Source organism: Triturus cristatus, chromosome 6 (assembly GCF_964204655.1).
Source record: "Triturus cristatus chromosome 6, aTriCri1.1, whole genome shotgun sequence".
NCBI lineage: Eukaryota > Metazoa > Chordata > Amphibia > Caudata > Salamandridae > Triturus > Triturus cristatus.
Genome location: NC_140589.1, coordinates 708,935,343 through 708,950,864, shown reverse-complemented (window position 1 = coordinate 708,950,864; position 15,522 = coordinate 708,935,343). Strand labels below are relative to the sequence as shown.

Below are 15,522 nucleotides of genomic sequence, written 5' to 3'. Positions count from 1 at the left end.
AAATACCGAATCGTTATTAGCTCCCGGTAGCGAGTCCCAAATACCCAATCCCAATGCATCAACCCAAAACGTGAGCAAATAACGAATCGCTAAATAAATATCCGCTAACATACCGAATCGCTAATACCCAAAATGCTAAATTACCGAGTCGCTATATACCGAATTAGCAGATACCGAAATCACTATTAGCTCCCGGAAAGTGCCAATAGCAAATAACGAATCGCACCCCAATGCAACAAAACTCGCTAATAACGAAAATCCCAAAAAAAGCTATTTTGCAAGAGCTAAATAAGGGGAATCAAAACCTGGAGGTAAAGTTAAAAAAAAAAAAAAAAGATAATGCAAAAAAAAAATCTACATGTGCAAATGATTGAGGCAATCACTAAACCCTTAAATGTGGCCCAGGAGACCCTGTTGGCTCCCACAAAATGGCTGCCCTCTACGTGATTGCAAGGAGGATGCGGATCAATGCAGCAGGACAGCGCAGGAGAAGGGTCCAGGAGCGAGTTTTCAGACTGCGCATAACCTTGCTCGGGCAGAATGAGGACGAGGTGTACCAGAAGTATCGCCTCAATCGTGCTATGATCATGCGCCTGATTGCAGACCTGGAACCATTACTGCAGCACCAGACACACCGGACAAATGCAATCCCTGCGCACGTTCAGGTCCTATGCAGCCTGCACCTACTGGCCTCAGGGAGTTTCCAGGGGGTAATTGCGGTGGCCGGAGGTGTTTCGCAAAGTGCACTGTCACGCTTCTTCAAGAAATTCCTAGATGCCATGCTGACAATGCTCCACACACACATCAGCTTCCCCACAACCCCACAGCAGTTGGACCGCACCAAACAGGCTTTCTACCAGGTGGCACAATTCCCACATGTGATTGGATGCATCGACTGCACGCATATCCCCATATGTCCTCCCGCAGCAAATGAGTACATATTCCGGAACCGCAAGTCATACCACTCGATCAACGTGCAGGTTGTGTGCGATGCCAATAACATCATAACGGACCTAGTGGCACAATTCCCAGGGAGCTCACACGACTCCTACATCTTCCGCCACAGTGGAATGCACAGGCGACTAATCAACGGAGAATTTGGAGAGGGACTCCTGCTAGGTACGTAGAAATACGCTTCCCCACACCAACACCACACATGTATGTACATCACCAATGCTAATTCTATGCTTCTATCTTCTAGGTGACAGTGCCTACGCCCTGCGTGAATACATACTCACCCCATACTTAAATCCAGCAACCCCGCAGGAACATCGCTACAACGTTGCACACATCAGCACTAGGAATGTGATAGAGAGGACTTTTGGGATTCTCAAGTGCCGCTTCCGAATCCTCCACAAGACTGGCGGCGCCATGCTATACCAACCTGAAACATGCTGTCGGATAATTGCTGTATGTGCAATGCTGCACAACATTGCCACCAGAAGGGGGATACCCATAGAGGTGGACAGGGATGACGACCACCGGGATGACCAACCACCCGCCCAACAACGACAGGCACACATCCCAAACACAGCAGAGGGCCATAGGAGGCGGACATACATAATGCTAAATCATTTTTGAAACATGGGAAAATGAGACATTACAAGTTAGTTTGGGGTGCAACTGTTTAATGCACAGTAGCACTGAGGATTGTGCAACAAAACTAGCAATGTAAATCATGCTCCAATTGCATTATTGTAAATAAAAGGTGCCTTAAAGTCACGCCTGTGCATACACAGTAATTGGATGGCCATGGTTGCCCCACCATGGTCCTGCATGCATGTCCAACTGTCTAGTGGCGCTTCCCACGTACCCCAAGCCTCCGCTCAGGTGTATCCAATGCCTCACCACGGCCTGGCCCCGTGGAGGCACGCGAACTGCGGCGCCTGGTGCTGGCCTCTGCCAGTGACACGCTGCTGACACTGGAGGCAGCCTCACTTGTGTCATCCCCTCCCAATGCAGCAGCACTGCATGTGCTGCTCTGAAGGTGTTCCACAGCAGTGGTGATGTGTCCTAGTGACTTCGCGACATCCCCGCAGAAGTGCCCAAGGTCCACCTGCAGGGAGACTGCGCGGCGTGCCAACACTGCGGTGCTGTTGCTGTGCCGTGTTATGGCCTTGGTAGCGGCGGCGGCACGCAACATTTGCTGCCGGTGACTCCTCTTATGGCACTCATGGCCCTCCCTCATGGCACGGGTGAGCTCATGTACCTCCTCCCTGAGCTGAGCATTGCCCTCTGCAACCGCAGTGGTCATGTCCCTGACCGCCGTGCTCATGTCCGTGACTGCTGCAGTCATGGCGCGCATCTCCCTAGCAAGGCGCACGATATTGCAGCTTATGTTAGCCACATGTCGTCCCTGCAGGCGCTGTGTACGCAGCATCCTCTCCTCGATTGCAGAGGTTGTTGGGACATCCTGTTCGGCTGAGGAGACGGAACTGCGACGAGCCCTGTGCCACCGTGCGTGTCTTGCGCCTCCAGGTGGTGCATCAGGTGGTGTGTATGTGCGCTGCCTGGGTGCCAATTGCGAGGTGGGTGTTTCCATCTCCTGCAAGGGCGCAACTTGGGACCTGCGCCTCTGCGCTATTGTGGCTGTAGTAGCTGCAGCCTGTTTGGCTGGTGCCGTTGCTTGTGGCGCTGGTGCTGGTGCCATAGCTAGTGGCGCTGGTGGAGGTGCCGTAGCTTGTGGCGCTGGTGGAGGTGGTGCTGTTGGGGTGGCAGGTGTTGGCGATGCATGCGCGTCCTGCGCTGTCTCCTGGTCTGACTCGACGGGTGTTTCCGAGATGATCAGCTGGCCGCTGTCGTCCGAATCCCCAGGTGATGCATCTGTGTGTGAAACAGTGCATGGTTAGTGGGATAATTACAACTACATAGTGTTGTACACATAAATGTCCCTCTGTGGTCCACTAAATGAACAGTCTCCATCCATGTTCAACTGATGTGGTGTATGGTCATTGGATTTACGCCTGTACATGCACACTGGGCTGACTAGACTACAACTCCCAAGATGCACTAGTGTCATGTGTAAAGCTGTCTGTGCCAGAGCTGCAGACACACTGAGATCGGGCTGGGGGCATGGAAATGGATTTACGCTATGCTGGGTGTGGGCACAGGCATGCATCTTACCTTGGGCACTTGTGGCTGCGCCGGACGTGTCCATCTGTGTCACCCCCACGACGGCTTCCCGCTCTATCGTCCCTTCCACAAGGTCCTCCAGGGCTGTGTTGGTTGGTGCTGTAGATGGTCCGCCTCCAGTCCTGTTCGCCTCCCGGAGCCTCTCCGCAATCCTCTCTGTGGCACGCTTCCGAAGGTCGTACCACCTTTTTTTGAGGTCGTCGATGCTGCGGGTCGTGACGCCAACTGCATTCACCCTCTCACGGATGCGCAGCCATATGCGCCGCTTCTCCTGCTCAGGCACCTTGAGGGACAGCTTGCCAAAGAGGCGGTCGTGTTTGCTGGAGACTCCCTCGATAAGGTACTCGAGCTCCCTGTCAGAAAATTTCCGCTTTCGCTTGCATGCTGACTCAGCGCTGGATGGCACTTCCTGCGCCATGATGTGTGTATCTTTGGATTTGCTGAGTCGGTGTGGCCTCACTCTGCTCAGGCAGTCTTCCTTCCCAGCTCCAGTCTGCTCCTCTGTCGAGGCTATGTGGGTGGGGCTGCAGTATTTCCTGGTTGGTGATGTCATCTGCACGTTCCCGGAGCGACGCGGCAAATTGCGATTTCGATATTACCGATTCGGTAATAGCTAACTCGGTATTGCCGAACTCGCTATTAGCTAATTCGGTATTACCGAACTCGCAATTTGCTAATGGGAGTTTGCATGCCCCGCTATAGAGAAATCGGTAAATTTAGCGATTTTTAAGGAATCGCTAAATTTTACCGAATCTGTTGATGCATGCCATATACCGATTCCTTAATGGCGATTCCTTATTTTTCGCTATTAAGGAATCGGTATTCGTTTGGTTGATGCATATGCCCCATTGTAAATACATGTTGCTAAAAAGGCTCGCCTGTCTACAGTTGTTGCAGATGGCATAGATCATTTGGCATGTTGATCATATGCTTAAATTAATAAGTGTTATTGAGTGACAATCTATGTTGAATAAAAGGCATACCGGTTGTGATGCCAATAGTTAGTATCTTTTTGATGCCCTACAGTTTGAATAAGGTGTGTTTGTAAAATATAAATTATATTGTTCAATTTATACTAAGGGCACCCTTTGATAAGAGAATGACTTCATATGTGACAAAAGTGTGCCTGAATGCTTGGGTAGTCAACTTTAATTCAAGTATGTTTACGTATTTCACCTGCCACTCAGTCAGTGCTAAGTAATGCATCTGAATTGCTATGTATACCAACATAAATTGGTTTCTTCCAATGCAAGACAATGGACATGTAGCTGCTGTTTGAAGAATGTTGAGCAGTACCGAATGTGCATTCCTGAAAGTTTTATTTATTTATGTATTTGTATAGCGCACTAATACCCGAGGGCGTCTAGGCGCTTGTAGAGGTAGCCCACAGGGTAGCTGCGTGATGTAGAGAGCCAGTGCTGACAGGATTACAGAGTGTAGCGCCAGGTCTTCAGTCCTTTCCCAAAGGACAGGAGATCATTGGCGTTCTTCAATTGAAGAGGTAGATTGTTCCACCATCTGCAGGTGATATTGAAGAAGCTTTTTCCACCCCATCTCTGCAGATGGGAGGATGGCACTATCACCAACTTCTGGAAAGCTGAGCGAAGGGTGCGAGCCGGTGAATGCCATTGAAAGCGCTTTACCAGATAGGACCAGAATTCTGTAAGGCCTTAAATGCAATACACAATGCCTTAAATCAAAATGCGCTTCTCTATAGGCAGCCACTGTAAGGTGTTCAGGGCCGGTTTGGCTGATGATTATTTAGACAAACCAAAGAGCAGTCTGGCAGTGGAATTCTGCAGTACCTGCAATTTTGCTATTACAGATTTGTTCGCACCAACCAGAAGTCCGTTGCAATAATCTGGTTTGGAGAGCACCAGGGCTGCCACCACTGTTTTCTGCAGTTCTGTCGATATGAATGGGAGAATCCTTCTCAGGATCTTTAAAATGTAATAGGATTTTTTGCCCTAGTGACTGGCACTGGGAGAGTCCCTAACTCCTATGGCCACCATTCTGACGACCAGATGGTTGTATCTTTCCCAAAGAGTAGAACCTCTGTTTTGTTTGTGTTTAATTTGAGACAGTTCTCGGCCATCCAATCGCTTACACAAATCATGCACTCCTTAAACTACTGGGCTATAACAGGGTTATTGTTCGAGATTGATCCAATAATGGGATTTGATCATACGCGCCAGCGTGGCAACATAAATGTTTAAAAGGGTAGAGCTCAATGAAGAGCCCTGTGGCACCCCACAAGGAAGACTTGAAGCATTTGGATTTGAGCCCTCCTACTTCAACGAATTGTTTGCGATTGAGCACAAATGATCTGAACTGTTCTAGAGCTAGGCCTTTAACTCCTACTTCCTGAAGCCGGTGTATTAGTATGCCATGATCCACCGTTTCAAAGGCGGCTGATAGATCTAATAATATCAAAGCAGCTGCACCTCCTTTATCAACCGCTCATCTGACTTTCTCCGTTGCATTGATTAGGGCCGCTTCAGTGCTATGCTGGACTCTGAAACCATTCTGAGTGGGGTCCAATGTATGGTTGTTCTCAATAAAAGCCACTAGTTCCCGATTCATATGCTTCTCTAGTACCTTTACTGGAAGAGGTAGACGGGAAATAGGGCAATAGTTTCCTGCGTCTGTTTTATCCAAATTTTGTTTTTTTAGCAGAGGCAGGATTGATGTTTTCTTCCACATTGTGGGAAAAGTCCCGGTTTCAATGGCCAAGTTAAGGACCTCCATGAGTGGAAAAGCAACAGACTCTACTAATATATGGGTTACTCTGGGAGGACATGGATCCAGAGGGGATCCGGATTTTGTGGCTAAAAGAAGCATTGACGTTTGTTCTTTAGATAGCAGTGTGAAATTAGAATGGCAGAACCGGGCAGGTTTGGATCCCGAGGGGGACTGATCTGGAGGCGGTCTTGAAATGCTAAGCTGAGAGCCCTGGGAATTAATAGGTCATATCGCAAAGGTATTATAAATAAAGGAGACTTTATTGCAGAACGAGGTAGCCAGTGTATCACAGAAAGCTTGTTCAATTGGGCTCTCATTGGTCTCTTGTACTTGACTGAGTTTCAGCACCGTTGCGAAAAGCTCCTTAGAATTATTCTTAGCTCCTTCAATTTTTTCAGAGAAATATCTGATTTTAGTTCTTTTGATCAATTCTTTGTGAAGTGCCAATCTTATCTTATATAGTTCTTTCTCTCTAGGGTCGTTGTGTTTTAGCCAGCATCTTTCTTGGCTACAACAGAGTCTTTTTGAGATCCTTAGTTCCTCAGAGAACCAAGGTTCAGTAGGTGCTGTCCTGCTAGTTTTCCCTATTCTCTGGGGAACAGTGGTGCTTGCTGCCACTGCCATCCAGTGGTGATATTGGAAAGAAGCCACCTCTGGGTCTTTGGCAAAGCACAGCTTGTTCTGACTCAAATGGGTGGAGAAATGATTTCTATCTAATCTTTTCCATTGAAAACATTTTTCACTGCTAACCGAGACGTGATTGAGGATTGGCGAGGGGGAAGAGTAGGAGTAAGTAACACTGCATGGTGGTCCGACCAGTGAAGTTGTAAAGTATTATTATGTTTCAGCATGGGGCAGTATGTGAAGACCGCGTCTAAGAGATGTCCCGCAGTGTGGGTGGGACCTACCACAATTTGCTCGAGGCCTGCACCTGTCACTAGGTCTAGCAGGGCCTGACAGTCTTTGTCAAGGAGGTTGTCTAGGTGGAAATTAAAATCGCCCAGGATGGTGAAGTCTTGTGAGGTTACTTTATGTTCCAAGAGTTGGCTTATGGTATGCATAAAGTTTGTTCTAGATCCAGATGGCCTGTATACTAACATCCCATTAAATGAGTAAACATGACTGACCGCAATCTTTAAAGAAAGTACCTCAGCTTCCAAATCAGTCAAGGAATCTTTAAATGATGCTTTCATGTAGTTACTATAGATTATTGTCAGAACTTTGATGAAAAAGATGAGAAAGTTGATGCTGGTAGCTCAACCAATTGACAGCCAGCAACGCAGCACACACAGAAAAAGGAACAAGCATTTGAAATGCAATAGGTCTCGCATTGCTGAAAGTTTGAGCTATCTGTTTTGCTAATAATAATGCAACACCAATAGCTCAAACTTTTAGTAATGCAAAGCTATTCCTTTAGAAAACAATCGCGGCACCCGCGCTTTAGCTTTAAACATCTAAAGTGAGAGTGTTGCAGTCCATTTGCAATGCATTAGCTCTCCCATTACTGAAAGTTTGAGCTATTGGTGTTACATTATTATTAACAAAGCCAATAGCTTAAATTTTCAGCAATGCAAGACTTATGCATTGCAAATGCTTGTTTAGCTCTGGGTACAGACTGCTTTTGGTATTTGCCTGAGCTCACCCGATTAATACAAACCAATACCAAGAGCTGGGCTTAGGTTCAGCCCCCTTCTGTCATTGGTTGCTTTGCGTCAGCCACTTTAGCCACTTCTGCTTTGATGTGTGTGTCACATTTTCAGCCCACACGGTCACAGCACAGGCTTCCTCTTTTGATTGGTGACGGGCAGAGGAGCCCATCTCAGGACTACAGCTCATGAGACAGTTGACAGGAGAGAACTGCTGGGCACCATGTTGTGGGAAGCCTTGCAGAGCCTACTTGCCACCTCCGAGGGCTGACTTTTGCCATTACACACCGTACTAACGGACTAGCATGGGCATGCTAGTCTCTGAATGAGCACTGGATTAAGAAGAGAATTTCTTCTTCTAAAAGGGGCGGCCACTTGATGCTCTCATGCTGTAATCTTCTCTCATTCGCACCACCTTCCCCACATGGGCTTCCAATATCTTCATCCACCCTAATGCTCTTCTCACCTGACCTTGTATCTTACCATATGTCTCATTTGCCCTTGTTTCTCCTCTTCGTCTTACACCATGCTGTATTATTTGATGTATTTTACTACTGGGGCAGCTAAAACGTGCATATAATTCCAACAGTTAGTGGGTGCTAAGATCTTGATTTTGTATCTTGGGGTGTGTCTAAGAAGATGCACACAGTAGTGATCTATTCACTCCGTTTTAAGATTACTGGCCTTCGTAGAAAGAATCTTGCACTATGATTTCTGTGTGGCCGAGACGCGAACAAATGGCATTTGCACGTAACAAATGACTGTGGCACCTTAGGGTAGCCAAACCTTCAAGAATTGTGTACAGTTCATTTACTATGTGGTTAATTCGCTCAGTGTTTTAACACCAAAGCTAGGAGCTTACTGAAAATACATAAATATGCTTTTAAGCATTTTCAAGAATTACATCATCCATGTGAAGTAGCAGAATTCTGCGTTTGATGTCCCTGGGCTAGAATGTGGCTGCATTGTGTATTTGAGTATGATCTAGAAAATGTATTTGGGAGCGTACAAAATTTGCAAGTGATATCTAACTCACCTAAGTCATCAGATATTTTGCAAGTTCTACCCTAGATCCATTGGACAGGCGAAGTGAGGTGATGGAGGAGAGTCTTCTGTGTGTATTTATGTGTTCCAAGCGCTTTAGCAAAGGGCATGGCAGTGTGGCTGTTTTTTCTTTTCTCAAACTCTGTGTGAGAATACAGGTCCCCACAATGCTATTCTAGATAATTTTCCTCTATTTTCAATCCTGGTTGGGTAGAGTATGCTCCCATAGGACCTTATACAGTTTTACGTTTTATTTACTGGCTTTATCCCTCGCCTGGACCGGATGATTTTGGTGGCTTTACTTGGTATATCATAGTAAACATATTATTGAAATGTAGTACCAGACTGTAGTCTGTCTGCTTTGTCTACAGAGCACAGATAGACTGAAAATACTACTTCTGCTTATAAATCTGAATTGTACTCCGAGACGTTTTAAGGCATGGGCAGAGCGGGCTCTGGCCCCGGGCACTAGTATTTCAGGGGGGGGCCTGACAGACCCATCTCTGTTCTGCAGTCTTGCCCTGATGACCTTTAATAATTCTTAAACAGATTGTTGCAAACAGTGTTTTCCTTTAATGTATTTTAATGTGGGTAATGTTGGAGACTCTAATCCAACATTTTGCTCACAAATGTTGTGTTTATCTTTTATGCAACATCCATAAAAAAGTTTATTTTAGATCCAAGCAGGACCTCACATAAGAGAAATGGGAATGGTGACTCTGAGATTTTTTGCAGTAATACTAGTGAGCTGCTGCAGTGTTAGTGTTAAAAACACACATCACCATCCCTGAATATTAGATGTAACACACATTTAACATTTAGACCAGTGTGCCTGTGCACTGTCAGTGACCTGGCCGAAGAGGGCATGAACGAGCTGAAACTGTATCGTAAATTAAAAGATGATCTGTACAGGGCCCCGAAAATACGTTTGGTCCAGGACCCCCAAAATCCTTAAGATGTCCCTCGTCCCTGTCCTTAGTGGCTGTGAGGAAACAAGAGAGTAGGACAGGAGGGCAGCTCCTCTACCTCATTCAAACTTCTTCAATGTACAAAATATGGGGTAAGGAGGCCAGGCAGTGAATAGAATGTTGAGTTAGATGGAACAAGAGGAAGAATAGCTATGAAGAACATGATGGGGGAATGGGCATGAGTGGAGTAAAGACACGAGAGGGAACATACATCATTGGGAAGGGATAGCAATAGTGTTGAGGTAAAAACAAAAGAAAAGAATCCTCTTGCTGTCAGTTGTGCTCTTTACTCTTGTACTGCACAATGAAATGTAATGTGCTCTCAGTGCCTGGCATTCCCTCCCATACTCATCGTTGCTCTTTCTGCGCCCATCTCTTAATTTTTGAGAGCCTATCCCGTGCGGACAGGTCTCGCAACTCATTCTCGGAATTAGCATTTCTGTTTCAAGAAACTTGAACCTGCACTGGACATGCCAGCAAGATTGCTCAGCGAATTACCTCTCGCCTTGGACATCTGCAGTGATCTGAAGGTCACGGGTTAGATACCCTACAAAGCAGAAACTGCAGAAGTGCAGTGTGAAGAGCTATGTAAAATAAGTCGTTTTTTATGCCACTCTAGCGCTAATTATACCATTTTCTTCGATGTTAAATGTAGTGTAGACTGTACCCGTGGCACTATTCGCTTTTTGTCTTTTTGACCCAAGGGTCTAATTTAGTAACACTAAATTAACTACATCCTCTTTTGCTGAACTTGCATGGAGCTCCAATTAATGCTTTCAGATTTGGTCCCTCAGGCGTGCTTGGAAAATAATGGTTTCTCAAAATGAACTGATGCTTAGCTGAATTACTGATTATCCCAATTCTGTATCACTTTTATGGACTGCAGCTGCTGACAGGTTTTCTGATGCACATAGACTTCTCGGTTAATTTTACCGTAAACTAAGGCTATAGGGATGTATAAGCAAGCAGTTCCTTCATGGCCTGTGACACCCCAAATAGCGTTGCAATATGAGATCAACAGTGAAAAAGAAAAGTGGGTCCCTGTGACACAATAGTGGAGAGTCCATGGAAGGACACTTATAAGAAAACCAAATACTAACTTATCCAATTAAATAAAAACAAAAGCACTTAGCTTACAAGATTTAAGAGCCATAAATCAGACCTTTTTGATTTATAATTTATTCATCAATAGTTGTATTTATACTTTACAATAGAAATGTTTTTTTTGGCACTATATACATACATTTTGTGAGCTCAATCACAAGTTCAAAACATACATAAAAGAAAGAGAACAAAAAACAATACAATTTAGCGGTTCAAATAACACACACAGCCAATCCTACTCTACGAAAACATACAAATCATGCAGTAAAAACAGTTATATCACAATATAGTTACAATAATTCCATTTCATCATTGGGATTCTGAATTACGTTGTCATACAGATTGAGAGCTTTTTATGTACTTTCACTTTTTATGAGACAAAATGTATATGAACAGAACAGTGAACACTGGCCAGGGCCCTTTACAGTAGTTGCACCCAACAATACACACCTCATCTTCTCAATAACCAGATCATTGTGGCTTTTGTAATCACTGGCAATGAGAAGCGATTATGGAAAAAAACTGTTACAACTAAAGACTAAAAAAACTACAAATATTTGATTGTTCTGTGTGAATTAAGGTCACAAGGATAGTTGGAGTACACCCATTAGTACAGTCTACTCTTGACTATAAGGTTTTGAATGCATGCATGTACTCGGTTAAATAGTCAAAAAAATGTAAACTGTTGACTTCACAAATGTCATGACTGTCAGCCATGAAATCTTTTCTTTTTCCTTCAGAGGAGAGAAGCCGTATTCCTGCAGCACGTGTGGAAAATCCTTCTCCGATTCCAGTGCCAAGAGGCGACACTGCATCTTACACACTGGCAAGAAACCCTTCTCCTGCCCTGACTGCAATGTGCAGTTTTCCCGTCTGGATAACCTAAAGACTCACTTGAAAAATCACAGCAAAGAAAAGCATTTTTCGATGCAGGTGGCGGCAAGCGTACGAAGTGGCAGCACCGTGGAAGACGTCAGAAATATCCTGCAGAAGCAGCAGTACCATCTATCTAGCTCTGGTGAACAGGAGATACAGCTTGTGGTCACAGAGGGCATTCATAACATAAACTTCATACCCGGTCATGGCCATGGGATCAGTGTTGTCACCTCTGAAGGACCGCAGACCATGACAGCGGAGCAGGCTGCAAATCTAGGACTACTCCCTCAGCCACTGCTTCATGGCTTACCTCTTATCCCTGCACAAGAGCAAGCAGAACACATCCCGGTCATTGGTTTGATGGGCAGCTCCACTGCATCAGCACAGCATGAACAAACACCGGTCATTGCTTTGTCAGAGGAGACCACTGTACACTTGCAGGGACAAGCGACAGAATACGAGATCTCAGCAGAAGCGGCCCAACATGGCCACCTGACGCGGGAATCTAGCTGCCGGCCATGCATGAACCAAGATACTGCGCCGCCTACACTGAGCATAGAGCGCCATCCAAATGCAAACATGTCTAAGACATCAAACCACTCCTTGTCTTTGGACACATCTTCCCAGTATGGGCATGCTTCCCATCTCCATAACCAGACATTTCAGATCCAAACTGGCTCAGTGTCCTTCATAAACCCAAGCTAGCTTCCTTGGCATGCCATAAATCTTGCTTCCCATCAAAGTTTTGGAATAAATTGTACATTTCTGATAGTGTGTTTTGTATAAGAGACTGCACTTTACATTCGGTTCTCCTGCTCTGGGTTCTGTTGTATCACTCACCTCTACAGGAACTGTGCGTTCTTTTTTACATATCTTGATATTTTTTTAAGTAAGCTGTTTCGTGTTAGAAAGTCAAATTACAATTGTATTTTTTTGTGGCAAAAATACAATATTAGTGTGAACCAGTAATGACCTCTTGTGGATTGTGTTCCCATGGAGATATTTGGGTTAGCATCCTTCATAAATAAAATAAAATGCAATTGCAGTTCTGAATTCCAGACAGTAACACATGTATGTTTTGAAGAACCACTCCCTTAAAGTCCTAAAGACAAAGTTCCTTTACCCTTTTCCTGACCAGTGGCTGTCGGTATGCCTTGATGGTCACCTGTGGCAGCACAGAAAACCACTTCGGTCTGCGACGGTCTATACTTTCTTCATGCCCCTCCCATTACTAGACTGGAAAGAAGAGTGGTCCAGACACCAATGTATCCATCCACCATTTATGCTCCTTAGGTAGAACTTGAAAGCGTTTGCTCGATAGAGACTTGAAAAAGACCATATAGCATTATACCTAATGATATTTTGTTTACTTAAATTGAAACAAAAGCATCAATGTAATTGTTGGTGTCTTATGATTAAGAGAAACTTACTTTGTGGGCAGGGATGAGAGGGGTAACAGTTAGATTATATTGGTGCTACGTTGGTGTCGGTATCCGTCTTCTTCCCAGCTTGCATTGTTACAGCCGCTTAGGCAGAGTTTGGGGTGCTTAATTGGTGTCGGTATCCCTCTTCCCAGTTAGCAATGCTACAGCTGCTTAGGCAGTTGTTACGGTTTTCCCTCTTATTCTGAACTGGTTGGAATCAGGTGTCCGCAGTGTGGCTCCAGCCACCACCTTCCTGTGTGACTAGGCAGATGCTCTCCAACAGTGTGGCACCGGGCTGTACACCAGCCCTTTCCCATGTCTGATGAGCAAGGCTGCATGTATGCTTCTATAACTGCTCGGGCAGTGGCTGACATGCATTGGACCTCATAGTTTGGGAGGACTGGGATGGTGAGTGCCTGCTGGCTCTGACTTCCAGCTGGGCTCTGTCAGCACCACTTGCACAAACCCCATTGCCATCGGGGAATGCTAGGGAAGAATAGTTACATAGGCAGGTCAGGACCCACTGAACAAGCCACATCCAAGGCTTGCACAACCAATACACCAGTCCAAGGTAGGATGCATGTATTTATGTATACCAGGTTTTGGGTTGGAGACTTCTCACAGTGGGAATGTTGACCACCTTCACCCCAAAGCCTACAGGGGTGCATTCCACTTGTTATATTACTGTGTGGGTCCCCAGTCATTGCACACTGAGGAGGGTAAGAAGAAATACAGTGACTTCTGGAACCCCAGGCTGAGGTGGAACCATGCAGCCCGCCAAAACAGGCTCCTGGAAGGCTGTCCCAATTTATTTTGGCCCTGGTTCAAGTCAAGCTCAGGTTTATATCTTAGTTAGGACATGTCATAACAGTAGACTGTAATGGTTATGGAAATTGGATAGGCTGTATTTGATTCTCTTTGTCAGGTACAATGTACACCCTGCTGTCTGACTTCAGAAAAGGAGTGTGTGCTGTGCCCCTTTCTTATGAGATCTGGGGAAAACCCTCCCTACAAGAATTTTCCACAGCCGGCATGGATGTCACTCTGGCTGTTTTACATTGCTGAAGAATTTTCCGGGAGGCATAACCTGCAGTAAGGCACTCACCGCTTTGCACCCCTTTAGCTGGGAGGCCACTTACCGGTCCGACTTTCGATCCATCCTGCATGCTCAGTGTCTACTGAGCCCGTGATCACCCAGTTGCCATACAGCTGCCCAGTAAGCTTATGCAACACTTTTCCTGCCCTGAGTTGTTATCCATTACAAGCTAATGGGGTAACCCAAAACGGCCAAAGGACCTGGGGGCAATACGATACAAAAAACAATTGATCCTAAAGGCTAGAATGCACAACAATGCGCTCAATATTGTATTAACATCAAACCCAATTCATATGCGAGAAAGAGAGAAAGAAAACACATGACAGTCATCCTGTTACAGAGTGAGGGAAAGGATGGCATGGCTCAAATACCTTTCCAGTGAGTGACCCCCCTTTTAGAATGATTAAGGGTGCCCTGAACCTGACTCATTACACTGAAGCCAGTGACCGATTCTGATTCATTCATTCATGGGATCATCTTGTTTTCACCATCAATAGGCGGTATCCTTGGTTTCTTCCGCCTGCAAGTGAGGCTAGTTTAGGGGCCTGCCGGCCCATCTATGCACATGACTCTTCCACACCACTGAAGGTTGCTCATGGCCCTCCTTTACGTCCTGATGAAGACCCACCTGTTAGGTCTTTAATTCCCACACTTAGTGTCGTCGATGTTTCGATCCAGATATTATCATAAAAACCTGGATAATTTTTCACATCATCCTGAAGACAGATGTGCCTTGATTAATCGGCCTCTTTTTCTTGTATGGATACATTTTGTAATATGTGTGAGACCCTTCCTGGACAGGCTTACCGAAGTGACACGGTTCTGTGACATTGTTCTTATTGTTGTCTATAACTTTTAGAGTCATCTTTTCCACTTCTTTCACGTCCCTTGAGCACTTTTATATGCACTTTGTCAGCAACCAAAAAGCTTTGTGTGCAAGTGAATTTTTCATTCTAAAAATATAACCAAATATAATTGATTTTCATGATACAGTGTCAAAATGTGTTTTCTTTCACTCTCACATATAAATTGTGTTTGATGTAAATACAATATTGAGTATTGTTGTGTATCCTAGCCAATAAGACCAATTATTTTTTGTATCGTACCGAGCAGTTTTCCAGGCATCCAGTCTCTTTTCACTGGTGTTGGGCATCTGTCTTTTGGGATCAAGTGAAGTCATATGCTCTATTTTGAGCTATTCAAATCTTTGAAAATCTTTTTACTGCGTTTAAAAGGAATGATACATGAAAAAATCAAACACCTTAAAAGTTCGCAATTCAGAGCTTAGTTATTCAGTGCAGCATACATTTGCTCTTTTACTCTAAGACGAGTCCACTAGGTGATCAATGGTGAAAAAATCTCTAAACATATTGGCTGTAGTTCAGACATATATTTGGTTAATCACAGTGGTCTTCTTAAACGTCCTAAATGTACCCCTATGTGTGAAAGTGTATCACTTACTCTGCATCTAAGGCCGTTTGACGGGTACC

General features: G+C 45.1%; 1 protein-coding gene across 1 annotated transcript in view; it reads left to right on the top strand.

Moving 5' to 3' along the window:
* Nucleotides 1-12,478, top strand: part of ZBTB24 (zinc finger and BTB domain containing 24) — a 110,274-nt gene extending 97,796 nt beyond the window's left edge. Inside the window, exon 7 of the mRNA XM_085611190.1 lies at nt 11,377-12,478. Coding sequence (XP_085467316.1) covers nt 11,377-12,217 — 841 coding nt within the window. The 3' untranslated portion in view covers nt 12,218-12,478. The remainder of the gene's footprint in view (nt 1-11,376) is intronic.
* The last annotated feature ends 3,044 nt before the right edge of the window (nt 12,479-15,522 follow it).